The 19956-nt window shown below is 42.5% G+C and overlaps 1 protein-coding gene across 2 annotated transcripts in view; it reads right to left on the reverse strand.

The window, feature by feature from the left end:
- The window catches only part of TOX3 (TOX high mobility group box family member 3), a 197343-nt gene that overhangs the window by 38095 nt on the left and 139292 nt on the right, over window positions 1–19956 (reverse strand). For both annotated transcript variants that reach the window (XM_089684210.1, XM_089684209.1), the window contains one exon: window positions 3965–4216. In XM_089684210.1, coding sequence (XP_089540336.1) covers window positions 3965–4216 — 252 coding nt within the window. The remainder of the gene's footprint in view (window positions 1–3964; window positions 4217–19956) is intronic.

A 19956-nucleotide genomic window follows, 5' to 3' on the forward strand; every position in this document is an offset into this window, starting at 1 on the left:
TCTATTGATTGCTGATCACAGTGAAGAGGCCCTTTCCTTTTCATCTTGATGACCATACGTAATAGGAAATGTCCTTAACGGTGACCCAGTCAGCAATAAAATGTCTAACCCTTACAAACAAGTGTGTTTATTACCGTTTGTGTGGCCTTTAGATATTCTGTGCTTACTTCTTGTGCCAATTACTACATAGGATGTGAGAGAAAATGTACCCATTAGGGGCTGGGATAGCAGTAAATATCTTAAAAAATCTCTAGACCTTCTCCACCCTAAAAAGAAAAAAAAAAAAAGTTTTAATGAAGTTCTACTTTAAATTGGGAAGTCAATGCATACATGTTAAACCATATGTGGTGGTGATAGATGCTTGTTGTGGTTCCAAAAAATGTAATTTGTATAGATACCACAACGTGTGTCTACATGAATGCAGACACAAGCACATAAAATTGTCTGATAGCCATTTTGGGGTTGAAAGTAAGCTATGAAGTATTAGTAATAAGTTACAGAGCAAAACAATTCTTTCCAACAGGGAAAGTGAGTGAAATATGTGAGAGAGTTATCCCAGTAAAAAGATGTTGGAATTTGAGACTTCCTGAAATGTATAAAATTCCCATGCTGTGCAACAGGGAATGCAGTGATTAGAGGCCTGATTTCTTCTCTCCAGATGTCAGCATGGAGCTAAACTATGGTGCCTTAGTCTAGTGTGTTCCCAATAAATATTTTTGGAGTTCAAAACTACTCATACATGTAGTACTTTTAACTTTGTGCTGCTAAAACGTCCCAGTGTGCTTTGCTATAACCAGGCAGAACATCCTGGGACATGTAGATTCACAAAGACTACAAATAACAACCTGCATCTAGGTGTGTGGGGAAGAGAAATGGGTGTCAGTAATACGCATCATCCATTTGTTTAAAGTGGTTGTAAAGGGTGAAGGTTTTTTACCTTCATGCAGTCTATGCATGAAGGTAAAAGCCCTTCAGTGTGCAGCTCCCCCCGAAGCCCTCCCTAATATTTACCTGAGCCCAATCTTCATCCAGAAATGTGCATGGGAGCCTCGGCTCTCCTGGGTCTCTCTCTCTCCTCATTGACTGAGACACAGCAGAGGGAGCTATTGGGGAACCCAAGAAGAGGAGGATAAGAGCTGCTCTGTACAAAACCATTGCACAGAGCAGGAAATTATGTCATGTTTATTATTTTAAAGAAAAAAATAACCTTTAGAACAACTTTTAAACTAGTGATTCAATTGCAAATTTTGTATCGGTCACTGGATATGAGATGATGGCTGGGGTTTTCCTGAAAGATAAACAGATTAGATCTACTAACTTGCTAATTGCTCATCCTCGCATCTATAGGTGATGGTGGTTACAATACAGCTGTGATTTTAAAGTGACTGAAACAGAGATAAACTGACACAATCACCTATGGTGCATAAGTATAGGTCATCTATAATGGCCTCCACAGCATTCCCTAACCGTTCCTTCAAGTGTCTGTTATGCCCTGACATGGAAAAATAATGCCCGCTTTTTGGGCTGTTTGTTTCTTTTACTTATTATGTGCTACTAAAGATATTACACTTAATAAAACAAATTCAAAAAATGAACTATAGGAATAATGGCTTGATTTTTGTGGCATTTAAGAATAAAACATGCAGAAACAGTAAACGAATATAACACAACCAGACTGCAGTTTACTACAATCATAGTTAATGATTATTGTTGTTAGCTGGCTGCTGTTGCTTGTTGAACTTTAGACATTACTTGTCTTTTTATAACAGGGGAGCGTAGACACCGTTTATTCTAAAGAGTCTTAGAAACTAAGTGATGTGAGATTTTCACTTACTTGCATGACATCCTTTTTAGATGTCTCTCTGTGAAAGCTCACTTGTCTGTGGTCATGCTGCCATTGCTCACAGCTTCCAGTTCAGGTGCATTGTATTAACAGAGTTTCGGGGTAAGGCTTTTAATTTCCAACAATGCCTAGGGCTAGAGGCTGTGACCAGCAATGGTATTAATACTAACAGCTGATGTTTCAAAACTGAGCATCAATGATAGAAGGTAATGAAGGCAAATGTGAATTGCAATTTACTCTTGCCTCCTAAGGTACTTTAGAATAAAACTGCCTGGATGATTTGTTTTTTTTTTCTTTACAGCTCAACAGAAGGCAAAATTTAGAAATTTGGATAAAGCATGAAAGAGATGGAACAAATGCCAAGTTTTGATTTGCAGGTCAACCTAAGTAGATTTCCCCTTACTTCATGTTGAGTAATCAATAGCATGATTCAACCTGTATCACTTCTCAAACATGTTACTTCACACAGAACAGTAAATGAATTGCCAGTTTTGTTTTTTTAATTAGAATTTTCTTTGTTACATTATTAGATCATGTTGCTTTCCTTCAATGATTATAGTTATTACTCACTTCATTTCTCAGCACTGAACAGGAACTTAGACCCCTGAGGCTTTTTATGAAACTGCAAGGGAAACCTTCATTACTGGAGAATGCCTTAACAATGAAATGTGCTAATCTTCTGTGGTGACATCACTGTATGTATGAATTACATTGTGCTAAATTTATGGCCAATAAAATGCAGTTCACACTGAAAAATAAAATATATTTACAATTTATTTAGATATAATATATCCTGAATTTTAAATGTGTTTTTTAAACAATGTAATCATTTTACAGAATAGCGGCACTATTGATATATATGCTTATTCAATAAAACAGTCCAAAGAACAAAGTGCACAACCCCCCAGCAATTAATTGCAATCCATTCTGTTCTGATATAGCTTTAGTGGGTGAAATAGGATTGGTTGCCATGCACTGCACTTTATGATCTTATTGCACTTTTTAAATGATTAGTCCATTTGCGTTATTATTCACCCTCTTTTACAATTGTTCAGATTTAACATGGGACAATTTACAAAGTGTTATTGATTGTCTAATTGGCTGCACATTTCTTTTGATAATAGCTCTGGTCTCAAGTCATCTTGGAGAACAAATTACATGATTTAGAGTCACCTATTGATCCTATAGTCAATTGCAAGTTGTCTGTTGCCTATGGAACATGCCCACTGCCTACTGTCAATCACAAATGGATTTGATGGGGAACTAGCCTCTCTGAATTCCCATCTGCCTCTGCTTACCCAGTTACAAAACTTCTCAGCCACTGCACTGTGTGACAGCTGCAGCAGTGGAAAGAAGTTCAAATGCACTAAAGATGGGGTATCCATATAGACACTCTGGTCTCAGTTCCCATCAGCTTGCAGTGCCTGCCCTTAATTCATGTGCCTCTTCCCAACAAGTACATGAATGTATAGCCTGCACCAATACTTCTTACACAAAGGCATGATGCAAAGCTAAAGAGTGTCATAGACATGCTTTATTAATTCCCTTAAATGAGTTTTCTCTAAGAAAATATCTTAAAGAAATGTCTCACACTATTAAAATCAATAGATGAACCAGACCAAAAAGACCTTATAGAGTGTGATCCAATTTAGCTGAGCACAGGAAAAAAAAACCTTCTTAACCAATAAACTGCAGTATATTTAATTTATTTGTTTTGGGTAGTGTAGGGAAGGGTTTAAAACTACTGTCAGAGTGTTTTCACTATCTGTGTACCACTGGGGAGAATTGTATCAAGCACATTGTTGGGTTGATGCTGGCTCGACACAATTTTCCCCAGTTTAGATGAACCCCTGAATAACTTTTGTACTTTTAATAAAGAAATAACTCTTTCAATGCTGTTCTTTAAAATCCTTTTTTTGAAGACATTACTGTATCTGTGAAACACACTTTCTGAAAGACTATTCCGCATTTTTCCAGTTCTAACAGCAAAGAACACTTCTGTCGGGAAAATAACAAGCTGACTATCAAAGCTGTCAAGTACTGTACATACCTAAAAGGTTCTTCCAAACATTTTAGAAAATAGAAGAAAGATCTATAGATAATCTTGGGTTTCACACTTACCATTGTCAATCCATTGCTGTGCAGCGCTCCTTCCTGTTCTGCTATATTCCGAGATATGGTGATAGACGGGAGGTCAAGACTTTGTGGTGGGAACTGAGGAGTAAATTCACTTCCTTGTACAGTCAATGCTTCACCCATAACTTGGAATGGAAGAAGAACATCGTTCATGCCAAGTGCAGGGTCAGTTTCTGGAGGTGGAGTTATAGGAGGAATCTCAAACTCTTCATCACCAAGACTCGGTGTGTGGAATGTCTGTCAAACAAAAAAATAGAGTAATAGTTTTAGTGCTAGTATTTAGTTTTAGTAAAACGGTTTTAGTTCAGTGCCAACTTTATTCTTAACTAACATTTCCCGAGTGACTACATTTTAAAGTGACCACTAATGCTTTGTTAATGTACCTCCTGTAAGTAAATTCCACAAATGTATTAAATTACATTGTAAAGTGTATTACCTTTTGTTTTCATTGAACCTGTCAGTGCACAAATCAATATGTGGACTTTATTTTTTTATTTTTTTGCCAAGGTCAGTGAAGTGCAAAAAATGTGTAGTGACCAATCAATGTTTCCTGTACCATTTCATAGTGATCACAAAATTGTTTATTGGTTGCCAAGGAAACCCTTTGTAAATAGTTTTTTGCCTAAATAAGTTTTTCCAAGGTCAATTTGTTTTTTAAATTGTATATTCATTTCCACCTTGGATGTCAATTATATTTAGCCTACTCTAAGTTTAAACAAGCTTGTAGTATGAAAACACACAGTGTAACATACTCACTATGCCCTGTGTGTAGACAGTTCTGTGTCACCCATTTCACAGAGCCCGCAGTCTGAACTACAGAGGTACTGAGAAGAGGCGTTTCAGGAGACACAACCATTACAGGATACACACCACATCATATCTGCTTGCAGGCAGCAAAGTACCATGTCATGTTTAGTCCTCAGAAATCCAAAGTAAACCAAAGAAATGAGCAGAGGAAATGCCGCAAAGCATTCAGGGAATCCAATAAGGTCTTGAAAGAGATGACAAGCAGATGGCAGATCTTTCAAGTAACTTATACTGGTTTGTTGAAAATAACTATTGTTTGTATTACTCTTTCAATGTTAGCGTTACAAAATGAAAGTGGATGCTATGGACTTTAGAGCTCCTTATGGGCCTTTTCACATGTGCTGCTATATAGCCACCCCTTTGAAATATGATTCAAGGTAGATTGCTTTTCAGTGGGGGTTTGACAGGCATTGAGGAGGTGATATGTGGCCTCCTTACTGCCCATTTAACCCTCAAAATGTGTGAACCCACTGTGCCACAACTGCATGTATTGCACGAGGTTGTAGGGAAGTTGCTTTGGGCCAATTCACTTGAAAGGGTCAATTTCTACAGTGGTGCTAATTGCAAAATGCAATATACTGTTACATTTTTGCTGCCACATGTGTATGGTCCATGATTCAACTTCCTACTTTTACCATCCCAGATCTGCCCATGTGAATGAGCCCTAATAGAGCGATGCTGTATAAAAACAAATATTAAAAATACAAGTTCAGTCCACCTGACATCCCTAGAACAGAAACATTTGCTACCTTTCATTGTACCTGATAACATTTTGATTTTATTTTATCCATTATACTTCCTTATGCATGTTACACTATGGGGTATGCGCTCATCTCTCTCCTTTCATGATTTCCAAACATTATTTATATAAAAAAAAATCTCATCATCCCATCAGGCAATTAAAAAAATAAACTTCTGTTGCTTAAATATTGAAAACCTTGCATAAAATAGATCAGTCTGATTAAAGATTTAAATGTAATTATCACATGGTTGTAATAGCGTCCCAGTATTAACAGTGTTTTAATGTGTACTTAATTAGCAACATCTGTCTTTGTTTGTTTGAGCAACAGATACATTAGGCTTAGTGCATATCAAATTGCCTATTTATTGATACCTAGCCGCAATAAAATATAGCTCGCATTATGCAATACACATGCACCATAAATTCAGACAATTGTGTACTGCACAACGCAGTTTAATCTGCCCAAACACAGCCGTTTACTTTGATTTGTGCAAGCAAGGAAATGTGGACTGTAGAATTGTTGTCTATATTTCTATTGCAATTGAACACTGACTGTTATTATTCAGCGTAAAACAATTCTCAAGCAGTGATCATGATAAGAGTGCCAGGCTTTCAGGTAGCAGTGTTTAAACACTGGATATGTTATAAAGAAGTAAGCACAGCAGCTTAGCTGCCGCAGGACATTTTTCATGCTTGCACACTGAAATCTGTTGTATTTTTACTATCTTAATCATAAAAGGTCAACTTCCAAAGGTTTGTAATGCAGCATATACACACATTGTACATTTTGCATTATACCCATAGTAACCACAAGAATCATGACTGAATTTATAAAAAAAAAAAATATTAGGTATCAACAGAACACTAACAGTGCTTTTTGTAAATAAACAAAAGGTCATGGGAGAAGTTAAAATTTTATTTTTTTCTTTTAACTGCTTGCCAACCACCCAACGGTAGAAATACTGCTACAGAGTGGCAGTGGTGCGCAAAATCCCACATATATATGTGATTTAGCATTTCCGGGTAGGGGGGCACACTGGAACCCTACCAGCACCGCCATTCATGGCTGCCAATCACCGGGACCTGGCCGGTAATTACTCGACGGCGCCCTGTGATTTCCGAGGATCTCCGACGGGGAGGATGACTGTTTTGTTTACTAACAGTCCACTTTCCGGTCAGCTCGGGCACACTGTTGTGGATGGCTGTGCACAGCACAGCTATCCACAGCAGTGTGATTACAGTGAATCACAAACATCCCGCCCCCTAGTAAAACACTCCCAGCACACAGCTAACCCTTTGATCGCCCCTCATGATAAATCCCTTCCTGCCCAGTGCTATTAGTACAGTGTCAGTGATTTTTTTTTTTGAGCACTGATCTCTGTAATGCTGTCACTGGGGATGTCAGTGACAAAGTCAGTTCCCCCCAGTGTCAGAATGTCTGCTATAAGTCGCTGATCGCCGCCATTAGTAAATATGAAAAAAAAAAAATCCCAATATATATATACCGCCATTTGTAAACACTATAACTTTCACCTAAACCAATTAATTTACACGTATTGGGATTTTTTTTTTAGCAAAGACATGTCACAGAATACATTTTGAAGAGATGAGCGAATCGAACATGGCGAAGTGGAATTCGTTTCGAAGATCAGGAAAAATTCGATTCGCGCCGAATCCGAAAATTAGCAAACTTCGGATGCACGAATCGAATTTTCCCAAAAATGGCGGCGACATGTGTGGCGACGGAGCGGGGATCTCTGGGAAGGCGCGCAGACAAGGCGCGCTGACCCATAATGCATTCATTCATGACATGTGATCGCATTAGCCAATCAGCAGCCAGCCAGCCAGCACTGTGTAATGGTGGAGCTATAAATTGCGGCCATCTTAGAATTCTCCATTAGCCTCCGGTCATTCAAGAGAGACAGACCTGTCTGTATTAGGGACAGAGTTAGGGCCACAGAGACTTTAGGGCCACAGAATCGTTACTCAGGGACACAGAATCGATACTCGGGGACACAGAATCGTTACTCGGGGACACAGAATCGTTACTCGGGGACACAGAATCGTTACTCGGGGATACAGAATCGTTACTTTCTGCTTCACAACCACTATTGAATTAAAGAGTATGTCAGACAACACGCAGAGGAGTGGCAGAGGAGGCAATGTTTCAGGAGCGAGCAGACGTGGCAGCAGAGGAAGGGGTCGAGGCAGCACTAGTCGCAGCCAGAGGCCAGTGCTCCCGGTGTCATCCAGCGGTCATGTCTCCACCGACAACCCTGCCGTCATCGATTAGTTGACTCGGTCGTCTTCCTCTTCCCAGGTCACCTCTGACACCTACAGCCAACGGTCGGTGGGTACGTCAGACACAACCGTTAGTTGGCATGGCCCGGGAGCAAGCCCACTGAAATCACGTGTCCTCTACCTGCCCCTGTCCTTTGGTGTTCCCTCACCAAGGGAAGTATCGCATGCTGTGGGCTCAGCCCCACTGTACAGTGAGGAAGAGCTAACAGAGGGCGGTCAGGAACGGGGGGAGACATCCGCCTCTTCAGCAGCCAGGCGAAGAAGTACTGGCGAGGAGAGTGGCTTGGTAGCCGGTCTAGAGACAGGTCTGTCTCCTGACCCACACGCAGCCGAGGGGGCTAGTAGTGACGCGGAGACCCTAATTGATGATGATGAGGCTGATCGCACTTGGCAGCCTCGTCGTCATCAGGCTATTGCTTCCGCATCATCAGGAGAAGAGGGTGCCAGCTTGCCAGCGAGCAAAACAGTCGGTGGGTTGCCCAGGAGGCAGCAGGGTCGCAGCAGTGTCAGTGGAGGCAAACGGCCACGGAGTAGAGCACCAGCTCCACTGCAGCCTACCACCACGGCCAGTAGTGGTGCCGGTGTGCACGGAGGAAGTAGCAGTCAGCCAGTGAGGAGTATCGGGGGCAAAGTTTCCTACTCGGCGGTGTGGCAATTTTTCGTCAAGCCGCCCGAGGAAGTAAACGTAGCCGTATGTCGACTATGTGGCCAGAAAGTCAAGCGTGGCCAGGGGGCCCATGTTGGGACTACAGCGTTGCGTCAGCATATGCAGCGTCGCCATTCGGTGGCCTGGGAAAACCGTGATAAAGATACGGCGGTTCTGCCTGCCCCAGCCCCCGCTCCATCACCCGCTCCGTTACTTGCTCCGTCACCCGACGTCAATCGCCCTCTATCAGCCAGTCAAGGCTCCAACACCTCTGCTGAGGGGAGTTGTCGCTCGTTGGCATCTTCCGCTCGTTCAGATGCTCCTTCTCCTGCTACTCCTCTTCACGGATTCCGTCAGCAGTCTTTCTTGGAATCCGTTTCCAAGAGACAACAGTTTGCGAGCACGCACCCGACGGTGCAGAAGCTGAACGTCCTCCTGTCCAAGTTGCTGGTGCTGCAGTCCCTCCCTTTCCAAGTGGTGGACTCAGCACCTTTCCGAGAAATGATGGCTTGTGCCGAGCCGCGGTGGAGAGTGCCAAGCCGGCATTTCTTCGCCAAAAAGGCAGTGCCAGCCCTGCATTCACATGTAGAAGAGATGGTGGGCCAGTCTTTGAGCATGTCGGTCTCTGCCAAAGTGCACGGCAGCGTCGACGTGTGGAGCTGTAACTACGGTCAGGGACAGTACATGTCATTTACGGCCCACTGGGTGAACGTGGTGCCGGCACAGCTGCACCAGCAACTTGGACAGGTCACGCCGCTTTTGCCTCCACGTTTGCACGTCCTTGGTCCAGCAAAGATGTCCGCCTCTACCACCTCTTCTTCTGCCGTGTCCTCAGCCGCCACCCCCGTGCCAAGTCCCATTACCCGACCGGCATATCACATGTGCAGGGCGCAACGGTGTCACGCTGTGCTGCACCTGGTATGCCTTGGCAAACGTAGTCACACAGGGGAGGAACTTCTGAGTGTAATGAACAGAGAAATCGACAGATGGCTGTCTCCGCGCAAACTGAAAATCGGAACCATGTTGACCGACAACGGAAAGAACATGGTGTCTGCTCTGCGTCAAGGAAGGTTGTGCCATGCGCCATGCATGGCTCACGTGTTCAATCTGGTTGTCAAGCGGTTCCTAAAATCCACCATCCCACTGCAAGACATCCTTAAAATGTCACGTAAACTTTGCATGCATTTCAGCCATTCCTACACCGCAAAGCACACCCTCCTTGAGTTGCAGCGGCAGAACGGAATTCCACAGCATCGCCTGATCTGCGACGTTGCAACAAGGTGGAATTCAACCCTACATATGTTAGACCGCCTTTACGAACAGCGAAAGGCCATCACCGATTTCCTGATGTTACAAGCGGATAAAGGTACTCCCCTGTGTAACTTAGATGTCAGCCATTGGCAGCTCATGCGTGACACCTGCCGCTTGCTCAGGCCCTTTGAGGAGGCCACGCTATTCGTGAGTCGGCAGGACTATGGGATGAACGACGTCATTCCTCTGTTGCACATCCTGGAACAAATGCTGTTAACAATGGCTGGTCAGGGTGCGGTAGACGTGGCGCATAGATCTCAACGCCACATGACCCCTGTGGGGGCAGGACAGGAAGAAGAGGAGGAGGTAGAGGAGGACATTGGTGCTCAGGAATTATTGAGTGAAATGGGTGGTTTTTCCACTCAGCGGACAGGAGTGGAGGAGCAGGAGCATCTGGTAGAGGAGGAGGAGGAGGAGGAGACGACAGAGGACCCAGACGCACCGTGGCAGTATGCTGTGGAGATGGAGGCAGGGAGTCCCTTGCATTCCTTGGCACAAATGGCCCATAGCATGCTCGGTTGCTTGCGTAGCGACAGCCAAATAATAACCATCAGACAGAGGGATGACTTTTGGCTGTCCACCTTGTTGGACCCTCGCTACCGTTCAAAAATGGTGGCCTTTTTCACACCTGCTGAGAGGGAGGCCAAAATAAAGTACTATAAAAACCACCTATGTAGTCAGTTGGTCTCTGCCTTTCTGCGCCAACGTCCATCCTCAGACACTGTGGGCCCTGTGCGCTCGCGTTCCGCTGCCATGGCAGCAGGGGAGGGGTGGGGTGGTAGGAGCAGTGGCAGCTCCACCAGCAGCGGCTGCCTCAGTCTGCAGTCGATGATGAGTAGCTTTCTTCACCAGCGCAGTGAGGAAACTACTAACCAGCCGCAGCAGCATCAGGTGGACCTGGAGCAGGACCTCAAACAACAGGCTCGGGCCTACTTGGACAGCACCCTGCCAACCGAGGTAGACAATCCCCTTGACTACTGGGCAACGAAACTTGACCTTTGGCCCCAACTAGCTGAATTTGCCCTTGAAAGGCTATCATGCCCGGCCAGTAGCGTGGCATCGGAGCGCGTGTTTAGTGCGGCAGGAGGTATTGTAACTCCGCGGAGGACACGACTGTCCACCCAAAGTGTGGAGAGACTCACGTTTGTGAAAATGAATCAGGCGTGGATTAGTCTGGATTTCAAACCACCAGTTCCTGACACAACTGACTAAATCCGCCATGAATCATGCCCCAAACATGTTATTATTTTTAACATAGGCCTGTGTATGGCCTTCAATTGAAGCTGCTTCCGCTCCGCCACTCTGCCATTGGACTCTTGATAGTCATCTCCCCACACTGCTGCTGGGGGGACTTTTTAACATAGGCCTCTGTATGGCCTTCAATTTAAGCTGCTTACGCTTCGCCACTCTGCCATGGTCCCCTGTACCGCCTCCTCTTGCTGCTGCCAGGTCCAGAGTGTGTCATGGGTCCCTGTACGGCCTCCCATTGCTGCTGACTTCATCGCCAGACTCTGCCATGTGCCACTTTCAGGGCCCCTTACACTGTTGGTGGGTTCCATTTTGTGATAGGGTGCTGTATGGCCTTCCATTGCTGCTGCCTCCACCGCCACCCTGCGCCATGTGCCTCTGTCGTCTGCTCACGCTGCTGACGGCTTCCGCTTTTTAACCGAGGCCTGTGTTTGGCTTCCGAATAATGCTGCCTACACCGCCACCCTGCGCCATGTGCCTCTGTCGTCTGCTCACACTGCTGCCAGGTCCATACTGATTCATGGCCCCCTGTACCGGCTCCTCATGAACGTGGTTCAGCGGGTTTGCATCACTTAACGGCAAATCGTTGACAAACGCTGGGACGTTCAGTGTTGTGCGCATTAAGCCAGACACCAAAGGGCAGCACAGACCTGTTATTACTCGCTCAAGCATGGCTGAACAAAACCAGTGTCTACCACAAATTGGACCGAGACCTGCCCAGGGTCTCGTAAGTAGATTGCACGGAGGAGTAGAGTTCGTTATTGGAATTAACTGTGAGGGACTTTTAAACCTAGGCCTGTGTATGGCCTTCAATTGAAGCTGCTTCTGCTCCGCCACTCTGCCATTGGACTCTTGATAGTCGTCTCCCCACACTGCTGCTGGGGGGACTTTTTAACATAGGCCTCTGTATGGCCTTCAATTTTAGCTGCTTACGCTCCGCCACTCTGCCATGGGCCCCTGTACCGCCTCCTCATGCTGCTGCCAGGCCCGTAATCTGCCATGGGCCCCCGTACCGACTCCTCATGCTGCTGCCAGGCCCGTAATCTGTCATGGGCCCCTGTACCGCCTCCTCATGCTGCTGCCAGGTCCAGAGTGTGTCATGGGTCCCTGTACGGCCTCCCATTGCTGCTGTCTCCATCGCCACACTCTGCCATGTGCCACTTTCAGGTCTCCTCACACTGCTGGTGGGTTCCATTTTGTCATAGGGTGCTGTATGGCCTCCCATTGCTGCTGCCTCCACCGCCACACTGTGGCTCCACACTCTGGTTTTGGCCCCGTGACTGCCCAAATGAGTGAAGTGTGCGGTGATTCTAAGATCGACGTCACTCATCTGCATGTCATACTGACTGACAGTATTATTTCTCTTCCCCAGCAGACTCCAAGGGCATTTAAATTAAAGGTACAGTGTTCTGCACTAATATAAAGGCTCTCTGAAGCCTAGAAACACCCTTTTTACACGTTAAATTCGCAGCGAATATATTCGCCTCGAATCGAATTTATTCCGCGAATTCGGCGAATCAGCCGAATCGAATTTTTGAATAATTCGCTCATCTCTAACATTTTGGCCTAAATGTGACAAAATTTGATTTTTAAATTTTTTTTTACTGGACATGTTTAATAGCCAAAAGTAAAAAATGTTTTTTTTCTCAAAATTGTCATACTTTTTTTTGTAGCACAAAAAATAAAACATGCACAGGTGATCAAATACCACTGAAATGAAGCTCAATTTGTGGGGAAAAAAAGGACGTAAATTTCATTTGGGTGCAGCATTGCAGCCCGAACAATTGTCAGTTAAAGTAACGCAGTGCCGTAACGCAAAAAATGGCCTGGTCAGGAAGGGGGGTAAATCCTCAAGAGGACAAGTGGTTAATGAATATAAGCACCACCATTTTATATACATGTAGAAAGTATAGCCATAAATGTCTGTAATCATGGATAAGTTTCAATAATTGAAAAATAATGTTAAAGTTAAAAATTGGCCATGGTAAAAATCAGTTGGTATACAGAGATCACCTTTTTCTTTAAACTGCTTAAACAGTGTTAGGTGATCTGTACACAAGTTTGGCATCTCTGAAGAGTGTTTCTCCATCTTTGTATGATTATGTCAATATTGGCAAAACTCACTACACTGAAAAGAGAATTTTAGAGTACTATACCTTCCAGCAATGAAAAGTGTTCTATGAATGGAAGATGAGCAGATGAATGAAAGGGTTGCCTCCTCCATTAATGGAGTGCTTCCCATTGATGGAGACTGTAATATAACTTCGATAATTGGAGGAAGGGGGTGGTAAGGGTGAACATAGACAGTACTCTTGATGAGTACCTATGACAGGTCCAGTGGCGATATCACCCCTGCAGCACCAGATATTTCTGATTGTGGGTATGGAGGACAGATGTTTTCAGCTAAGATGGCAGCCACCAGCACAAGGGACACTTCTCATTGAATTTAAGTGCTGTCCTTTGCGCGGATTAAAAAAATTAAAATAAATAACTCGAGGCCATGGCTAGCAATGCAGTAATGAAGGCACATTATACCTGAGCACTCCTGGACTTCAGATAGCGATCAAAAGCAGACATACACCATGTGATGCTGCCTACAAAGCAGAACACAACACCAGGGATTGTTCCCACCTAAAAGGCATCTGCCCTGCACCGCTATTTGATGCTGGCACCCAGAGAATTCTCCCAGTCTGCTAACTCCAAGATGGCCACCACATGTCAGACAGAGAAGCAGCTGCATGAGGAATGCAGTCCCGCTGCATCCAAACCCTCCAGTATAATGACTGGACACCACTTTGTGATCCATAGCACAATTTTTCTCTACGTCATGATGAAATGACTGTAATATGCCATTCAGTAAGGACTACAAGTACATGTATTTACTCTCAGGATAATGTGCAGAATACTGCAAAACTCAACTCCTAAATTGTTCTAGCCCTCCCTATTTTCTTGTAATTCAGATGCCTTAATGCCACACAGGGCATTCATATACAGAGTGAGCCTTCCATATTATGACATGATAGCTTATTACATACTTCCCTCGCCCCACACACACTCTGGAGGACATAGGGAATATTCATTTTTAAGAGCCCTGCTCCATACTTACTCTACTTTTCAAAATACAAATATTACTCAGTAGTCATGGAAGCAACATGCACAGCAGTACAATTTAACACTTGTGGCCTATACAACTCTTGTGCTACGTATGTTAGTCCCTTAAGATATTCTCTTTGCCAGTACAAGGATAATATTAAGTGAACATACTGTCACTTGTTTACCTGCCAATTTGTTTAATGTTATTGTTAATGGCAGCTTCCTCAAACACCACTGTATCTTCCTTTGTACATTATATACTTTTTGTATGCCGATTATCTCCAACAGGGTTATTAGTCCAGGACCTTGCATCTCAGACTCGCAGTGCTGCTACCTAAACCTCATCTGGAATTTTACCAGAAATAAGGAACACGTGTGTTCACACATTAGTTTGGTGGTGAAAATCAAGATAATTTGAGGTCAATTTATTTTTTAAATTTTTTTTCTATGTGTCTGCAGGGGGCTTTGACTTTTTGTGGAGACCCCAACTTTATTTCATATACACCACTGCTTCTCCAGTCTCTATTTCTAATTTCTTTCTTTTGCTGACTCTTACCCACTTGGAGCTTCCAATAGACCTTTCTATAGACTCCAATCCCATGTTCTCATGTCTTACCTACCGCTCCTTGTTCCCACAATGTCAGACATTAAACTTGTTTCCTTCAATGTAAAAGGATAAGTTCACGATTAATGAAAAAAAAAAAAAAATAGATGCACTTTTTTTTCCACCTGCAAAAAACTGTGCATTTATCCTTTTTTTACACTGGAGCCTGTAAAGCATTGCACCTGCAATTAGCAGATAACAGGTGCAATGCCAGTCTCCAGCAGATTCTCAGTACAATGTCTGCCTGTACCTCCCATATGGGCAGGCAGTTACTCAATTGCAGGAAGAATCAATAAAGAGAGCGCTCACCCTTGCCCTCGCAGTTCTTTAAGAACTACAAGCCACTGGCCACAATGGCTGACAGCAGATGTAGTTAATTCACAGAACATGGTATTTAAATTGTTACAGTGAGTGTGGGGAGAGGATCCCCTGCCCTCTTTTGTGGTGGTGGGGGGTCTGGGGGAGAGGAGGCAGGAACTGGAACATGTAACATGTTCCAAAGGTGAACTTAGCCTTTAAAGGGCTTAAACAAGAAAGTAATCTATGCTTCTTTGTGCAATGTCAGGTCGCATTCATATGGGTGACCCAGTTTCGGAGAACCACTCAAGGCTAACAGGCACTATTCAATGCTCATGGAGCCTTCACAAATGCCAAGTCAAGGGGAATGAGTATCTTGGCGTGGCAGATGACTGAGGTATGAGATGGAGAAGATGGAATGGATTATTCCCCTAAATGTTTACCCTAACGTCGTTATTTTCCTAACACTAACCAAATCAGATTCCTGGGCCCTGACTAAACTTTATTCCTTTGAAGGAGTCACAATCCTTGGTGGAGACTTCAGTTATGCGTCTGCACAACTAGATACATCCAGATAAGCCTCCTACCTTTCCTATGCGACTCTTCTTGTCTTTCATGTCCCCAAGATTTTTATAAGATCAGATTTTTGAAAGGCGGCTGCATGCATGGGTTCGGCATTTAATCGTTTCTTAGCCTGAGAGTGTGTTTGAGGTGGAGGTAGGGCTGTGTTTTCAATGATTTAGTAGTTTATGGATAATAAAATTATGTTTCTTTGTATATAGTTCTATTTAGGTTATTTTTGGGAAAAAAAAGACAGTTTATTTTCTATTTGCTGATGGAAGCTTGTTTGTTTTTTTTATGTATATATTTATTTTTTGTATATATGATTTTTTTTAATACCAAGCTGTATGTTTGCAAGATTTTAAATAAACAAAAATGTACACATTCTTTTTGAAGGTACATACATCATACACACACAGATTGACCAATTCCTTGTCCGACATTCTGTCCTACCTTTAGTTACTAGCTCCTTTACTGGGAACATTACTTATTCAGTCCAATTTCCCTAATTCAGACCACATTCTTCTTCAAATCCATATGCCAAATCTAATGCCACAGGACCAACCATGGTGTTTGAACAAAAGTCTCCTGCAAGATCCGATTGCATGCAAAGACCTTCAAACGCAACTATGTCTGTACTTAGAGACTCTCTGCTTGACACAAACCCTTATTTGATATGGGCTACACACAAACTATAACCAGGGTAATCTTAATAAAGCATGGAGCCACACTAAAGAAAGCATGACTCAGGGAACAGGAAACATTATTGGAAAATATATCTGCCCTTGAACTAGACCATAAACAAACCCTTCCAGAGATAAAGCCAAACTCACCCAGGTTAGAGACCTCTTACAAAGGAAAGCTAAGGCTTCCCTGACTACACACCACTATCTATTTTATAAATCAGGCAATAAAATGTGGAAACTGTCTATGACTCACTGATTTCTGGATTTTGCGGTCCCTCTACTTTCCAAACCTCTAGACAAAAACAAGCATACCAAAAAGTACAAACAAGTGTTCACCGATCTGTATTTTAGTCAACACAGAAAAAGCTTGCATCCCAGTGAACTAGTTTAGGTGGGAACTTCCTTAGTTGTCACAATGGTTCCCAGGATCATAAAGGTCAAATGGATGGAAGACTTGTCTTCAAAAGCTGAGGGAATTGAAGATGCTTTACACCACAAGTGGTTCTTTTAGAATACCTTTCTTTAATTTAATGAATGCCTTATAATTCTAGCTGGCCTTTGAACTATAGGTCCAAAAAATAAAAAATGAATTCCATGTGTGTCTCCGGTAGATGTTCTGACATCGTGGGGAGTTTCCCTTCCACTACTCCTCCCCATACTTCTGCCTGCCTCTCACTCTCCCTTTTTCTTATTGCTCCAAGGCCCTACTTGCTCTTTTCTCCCGCTTTTTTATCCTCCAAGCTCCCATATTACTCACTTAACCCTTTGAGGACCAAGGGACGTATTTGTCCCATGTTTTTAATTGCGTGTATCATCTAATTTAAGAACTTAAAACTTTTTTTTTTGGTTTGAGTCAATATATTAGTTCTTATCAACAAACAAATGGATCTAGCTTTTTGCCAATAATTTCATGAAATGGCTTAGTTACAGCAACTGAAGTGTACGAACTTTAACAAACAAATTGATTATTTTGGCGTTCCAAATCTTACGGTCCTCAAAGGGTTAACCTGATTTTTATACTACATTATTAGGGGTCTATTAAAGGAACCAACTCTCTCCCTTCCTAGTTTCCCCCCATATCATTCCCATTTTTATACTTACTGAAAAAAATTGTTGATCGCATAGCCAGTTTATTTGATAAAATATGCCAGAGCGTTCATACAGCATTTTTTTCTTTACCAAGTTCAGCTGATATTCATTTATTATTGCCTGCTGAAAGTGATTGTTCATTTAATATATAAAAATGTGCCTATAACCATTCCTTTGCCATGACACTATACATGTAAATGTTTTAATTGTACGTTCTCTCCTTAAAACATTAAACTCCTGCTTTAAAGTCTTTCTTTTGTTTTTCATTTTAATAGAACTGCTCGCTACACATCGATTACGGATGCAAATAGAACCTGGTCTAAAAAGCATCCTTTCACAGTCTACAGCTCCAAAAACTTTAAATATATAGTTCTGATTAAATAATAATAATAATGTTACTCTTCTGTCAGTGCAATTTAAATTACAGGAGACAATGACAACTGCATGCTTGTTAATGGGAAAATATATTCTTTGGAAAGATCTCATTAGCAGCTGTACAGTACATTGTCATCCTTCAAACTGTTAACGATGATAGAAATTAATAACCGCATATGAACAAAGTATATGCAGAAAAAGCAGAAAACTCTTTGCTTGCATATACAACCTGTCAGCTGTCATTAGAGGTCAGGAGTGATGAGCCCTGTAATTCCCTATAAGATGATGCTATTTGGATAGACTGTTGAAGCTCAAATAATCACTTTTGATGCAAAGCACAATTTGAACAGGAGCCAAAATAACAGGAGTTTACTTTTATTTTAATCCATGTGATGCTTAAAAACTTAATTTTTCGCAGTACAAAAACTCCAACTACCATCCACTGTAGATAGATTGGCCAGGATCAGAAAGCAACTGGCTAATGAACATAACCCAATGGCTGCATTTGCATTTATTTGGCACTAATATGGTCCTCTAACAGATGCAATAGTAATTTGTGACTCATTTGCTACACCATTACTACTTAATGAAATCGAACATATCACATTAACAATACGGATAAACACTTATTCTTGTTATGTGGCTTTTTAACTTGTTTTCATAATCACAGTAAAGTTTCACAATATTATTTAAATAAATATTTCAGGTGCATAAAAAATATAGTTTGTGTGTGAATAGTTTGTGTTGTCTTATGAACATAATGACTTGGGTCTTTCCACTGTTACGGAGTATATCAGGCTGTAGTTTTGCTGCATGCTAATTTTTTTTGTATCAAGAATGCGGGCTTGCTGTCACATCCTCCTGCTCTTTCAGTATGTGCTTGGGCCCAGTCATGATAGAGAAAAAAGTTATATTAGAAAATATAGCAACCTATTTGTGTTAAAGCAGAACTTCAGTTAAAATTTTTATTTTCCCATGCAGTCGGGCTGTGCCCGCACTGCATCCGTTAACTTGCTTGTTTTGTCCAGGGGTTCAGGGTAAAACTATATTTACCCTGTTCTCCCCCATGTCCAGCGGTGGACTGTTCCTGCTGTCCTCAAGTCCAGAGCCAGTCTATGGGCATGATAATGTCAGGAACAGCCCATTCACAAGACCGCTAGCGTGCGGGGGGGTAGAAGCGGCAGGCACCAGTCTTGTAATTGGAGGATTGGTGGATTAGGCAAGTACATCTCCACTTTCTGAAGCTTTAGACAAAAACAAGCATTTACCCCTGAAGGGCAGACACAGCCTCACTGCATGGGAAAATAACATTTTGCCCGCAATTCTTCTTTAAAATATTTTGAAGCAGGGGATGAGGGAGGAATAAGCATCAGGTTGACCTCCACCATAGATTTGCAATTGGTATTCATAAATCTTGTTTGACCAAAAGGTTTGCAGGTTCACCGCCAGATATAAAGAATAACCCACAATGCAGTGTGTAGCCATTTTGCATTTAGCTGAGTCACAAGAATCAAATTGAAGTAGCAGATAACCCAGTCCCCTTTCTATAAACATGTGGGCTCACAGTACCCATATTGTCGGTACATGTTAGAGCTGATGGCGAGTTAGCAATTTATTTATTCGTTCATTTTGTTTCAATTATGGCATTTGTGCACATTTCCTACTATAGTGCCTTTGCCTTTTGTTTGTCAATAGGGTGCTTATTAGTCTTATAAATGGACAGAATTGAACAACAAGTCTGCCCCCCTGCATTCTTCAGAAAGGTTTGCTGCAAAGTTTGCAAACTTCAAGCAAGATTCGCAAAACTGTTTGAGAATCAAACCCAAGCAGAATAAATCATTCCTGCCCAGATGATCCCAACTAAATATGTATTAAACAAAACACTTTGTGAAGACAGTTATGGTCAAGACTCTAGCAGGGAAAGGAAGAAGCATGAATCAGACACTGCCCAAATAAAAAGAAAAAGGCCTAGTTCATACAGGCTTCAGCACGTAGATACTAGTAAGGAGTAAGGAGTACAACAAAACAAGGTAAACAAGCATGAACACCTTGCTCAAAGATCTTAAAAACCAAAAAAAAAACCCTTCAGCTCCAGCCTAGGAGGTATAAATAGAGACTGTGACAAATAAAAGCTTTTATTATAGATCTACAAGACACATACATATTTATAACACATTCCAGCTTTCTGAGATGACAGAGAGACTACTTTTATTTAGG

Source organism: Staurois parvus, unplaced genomic scaffold (assembly GCF_062004578.1).
Source record: "Staurois parvus isolate SC_StPar_1 unplaced genomic scaffold, SC_StPar_1.0 ptg000339l, whole genome shotgun sequence".
In the NCBI taxonomy this organism is placed as follows: Eukaryota; Metazoa; Chordata; class Amphibia; order Anura; family Ranidae; genus Staurois; species Staurois parvus.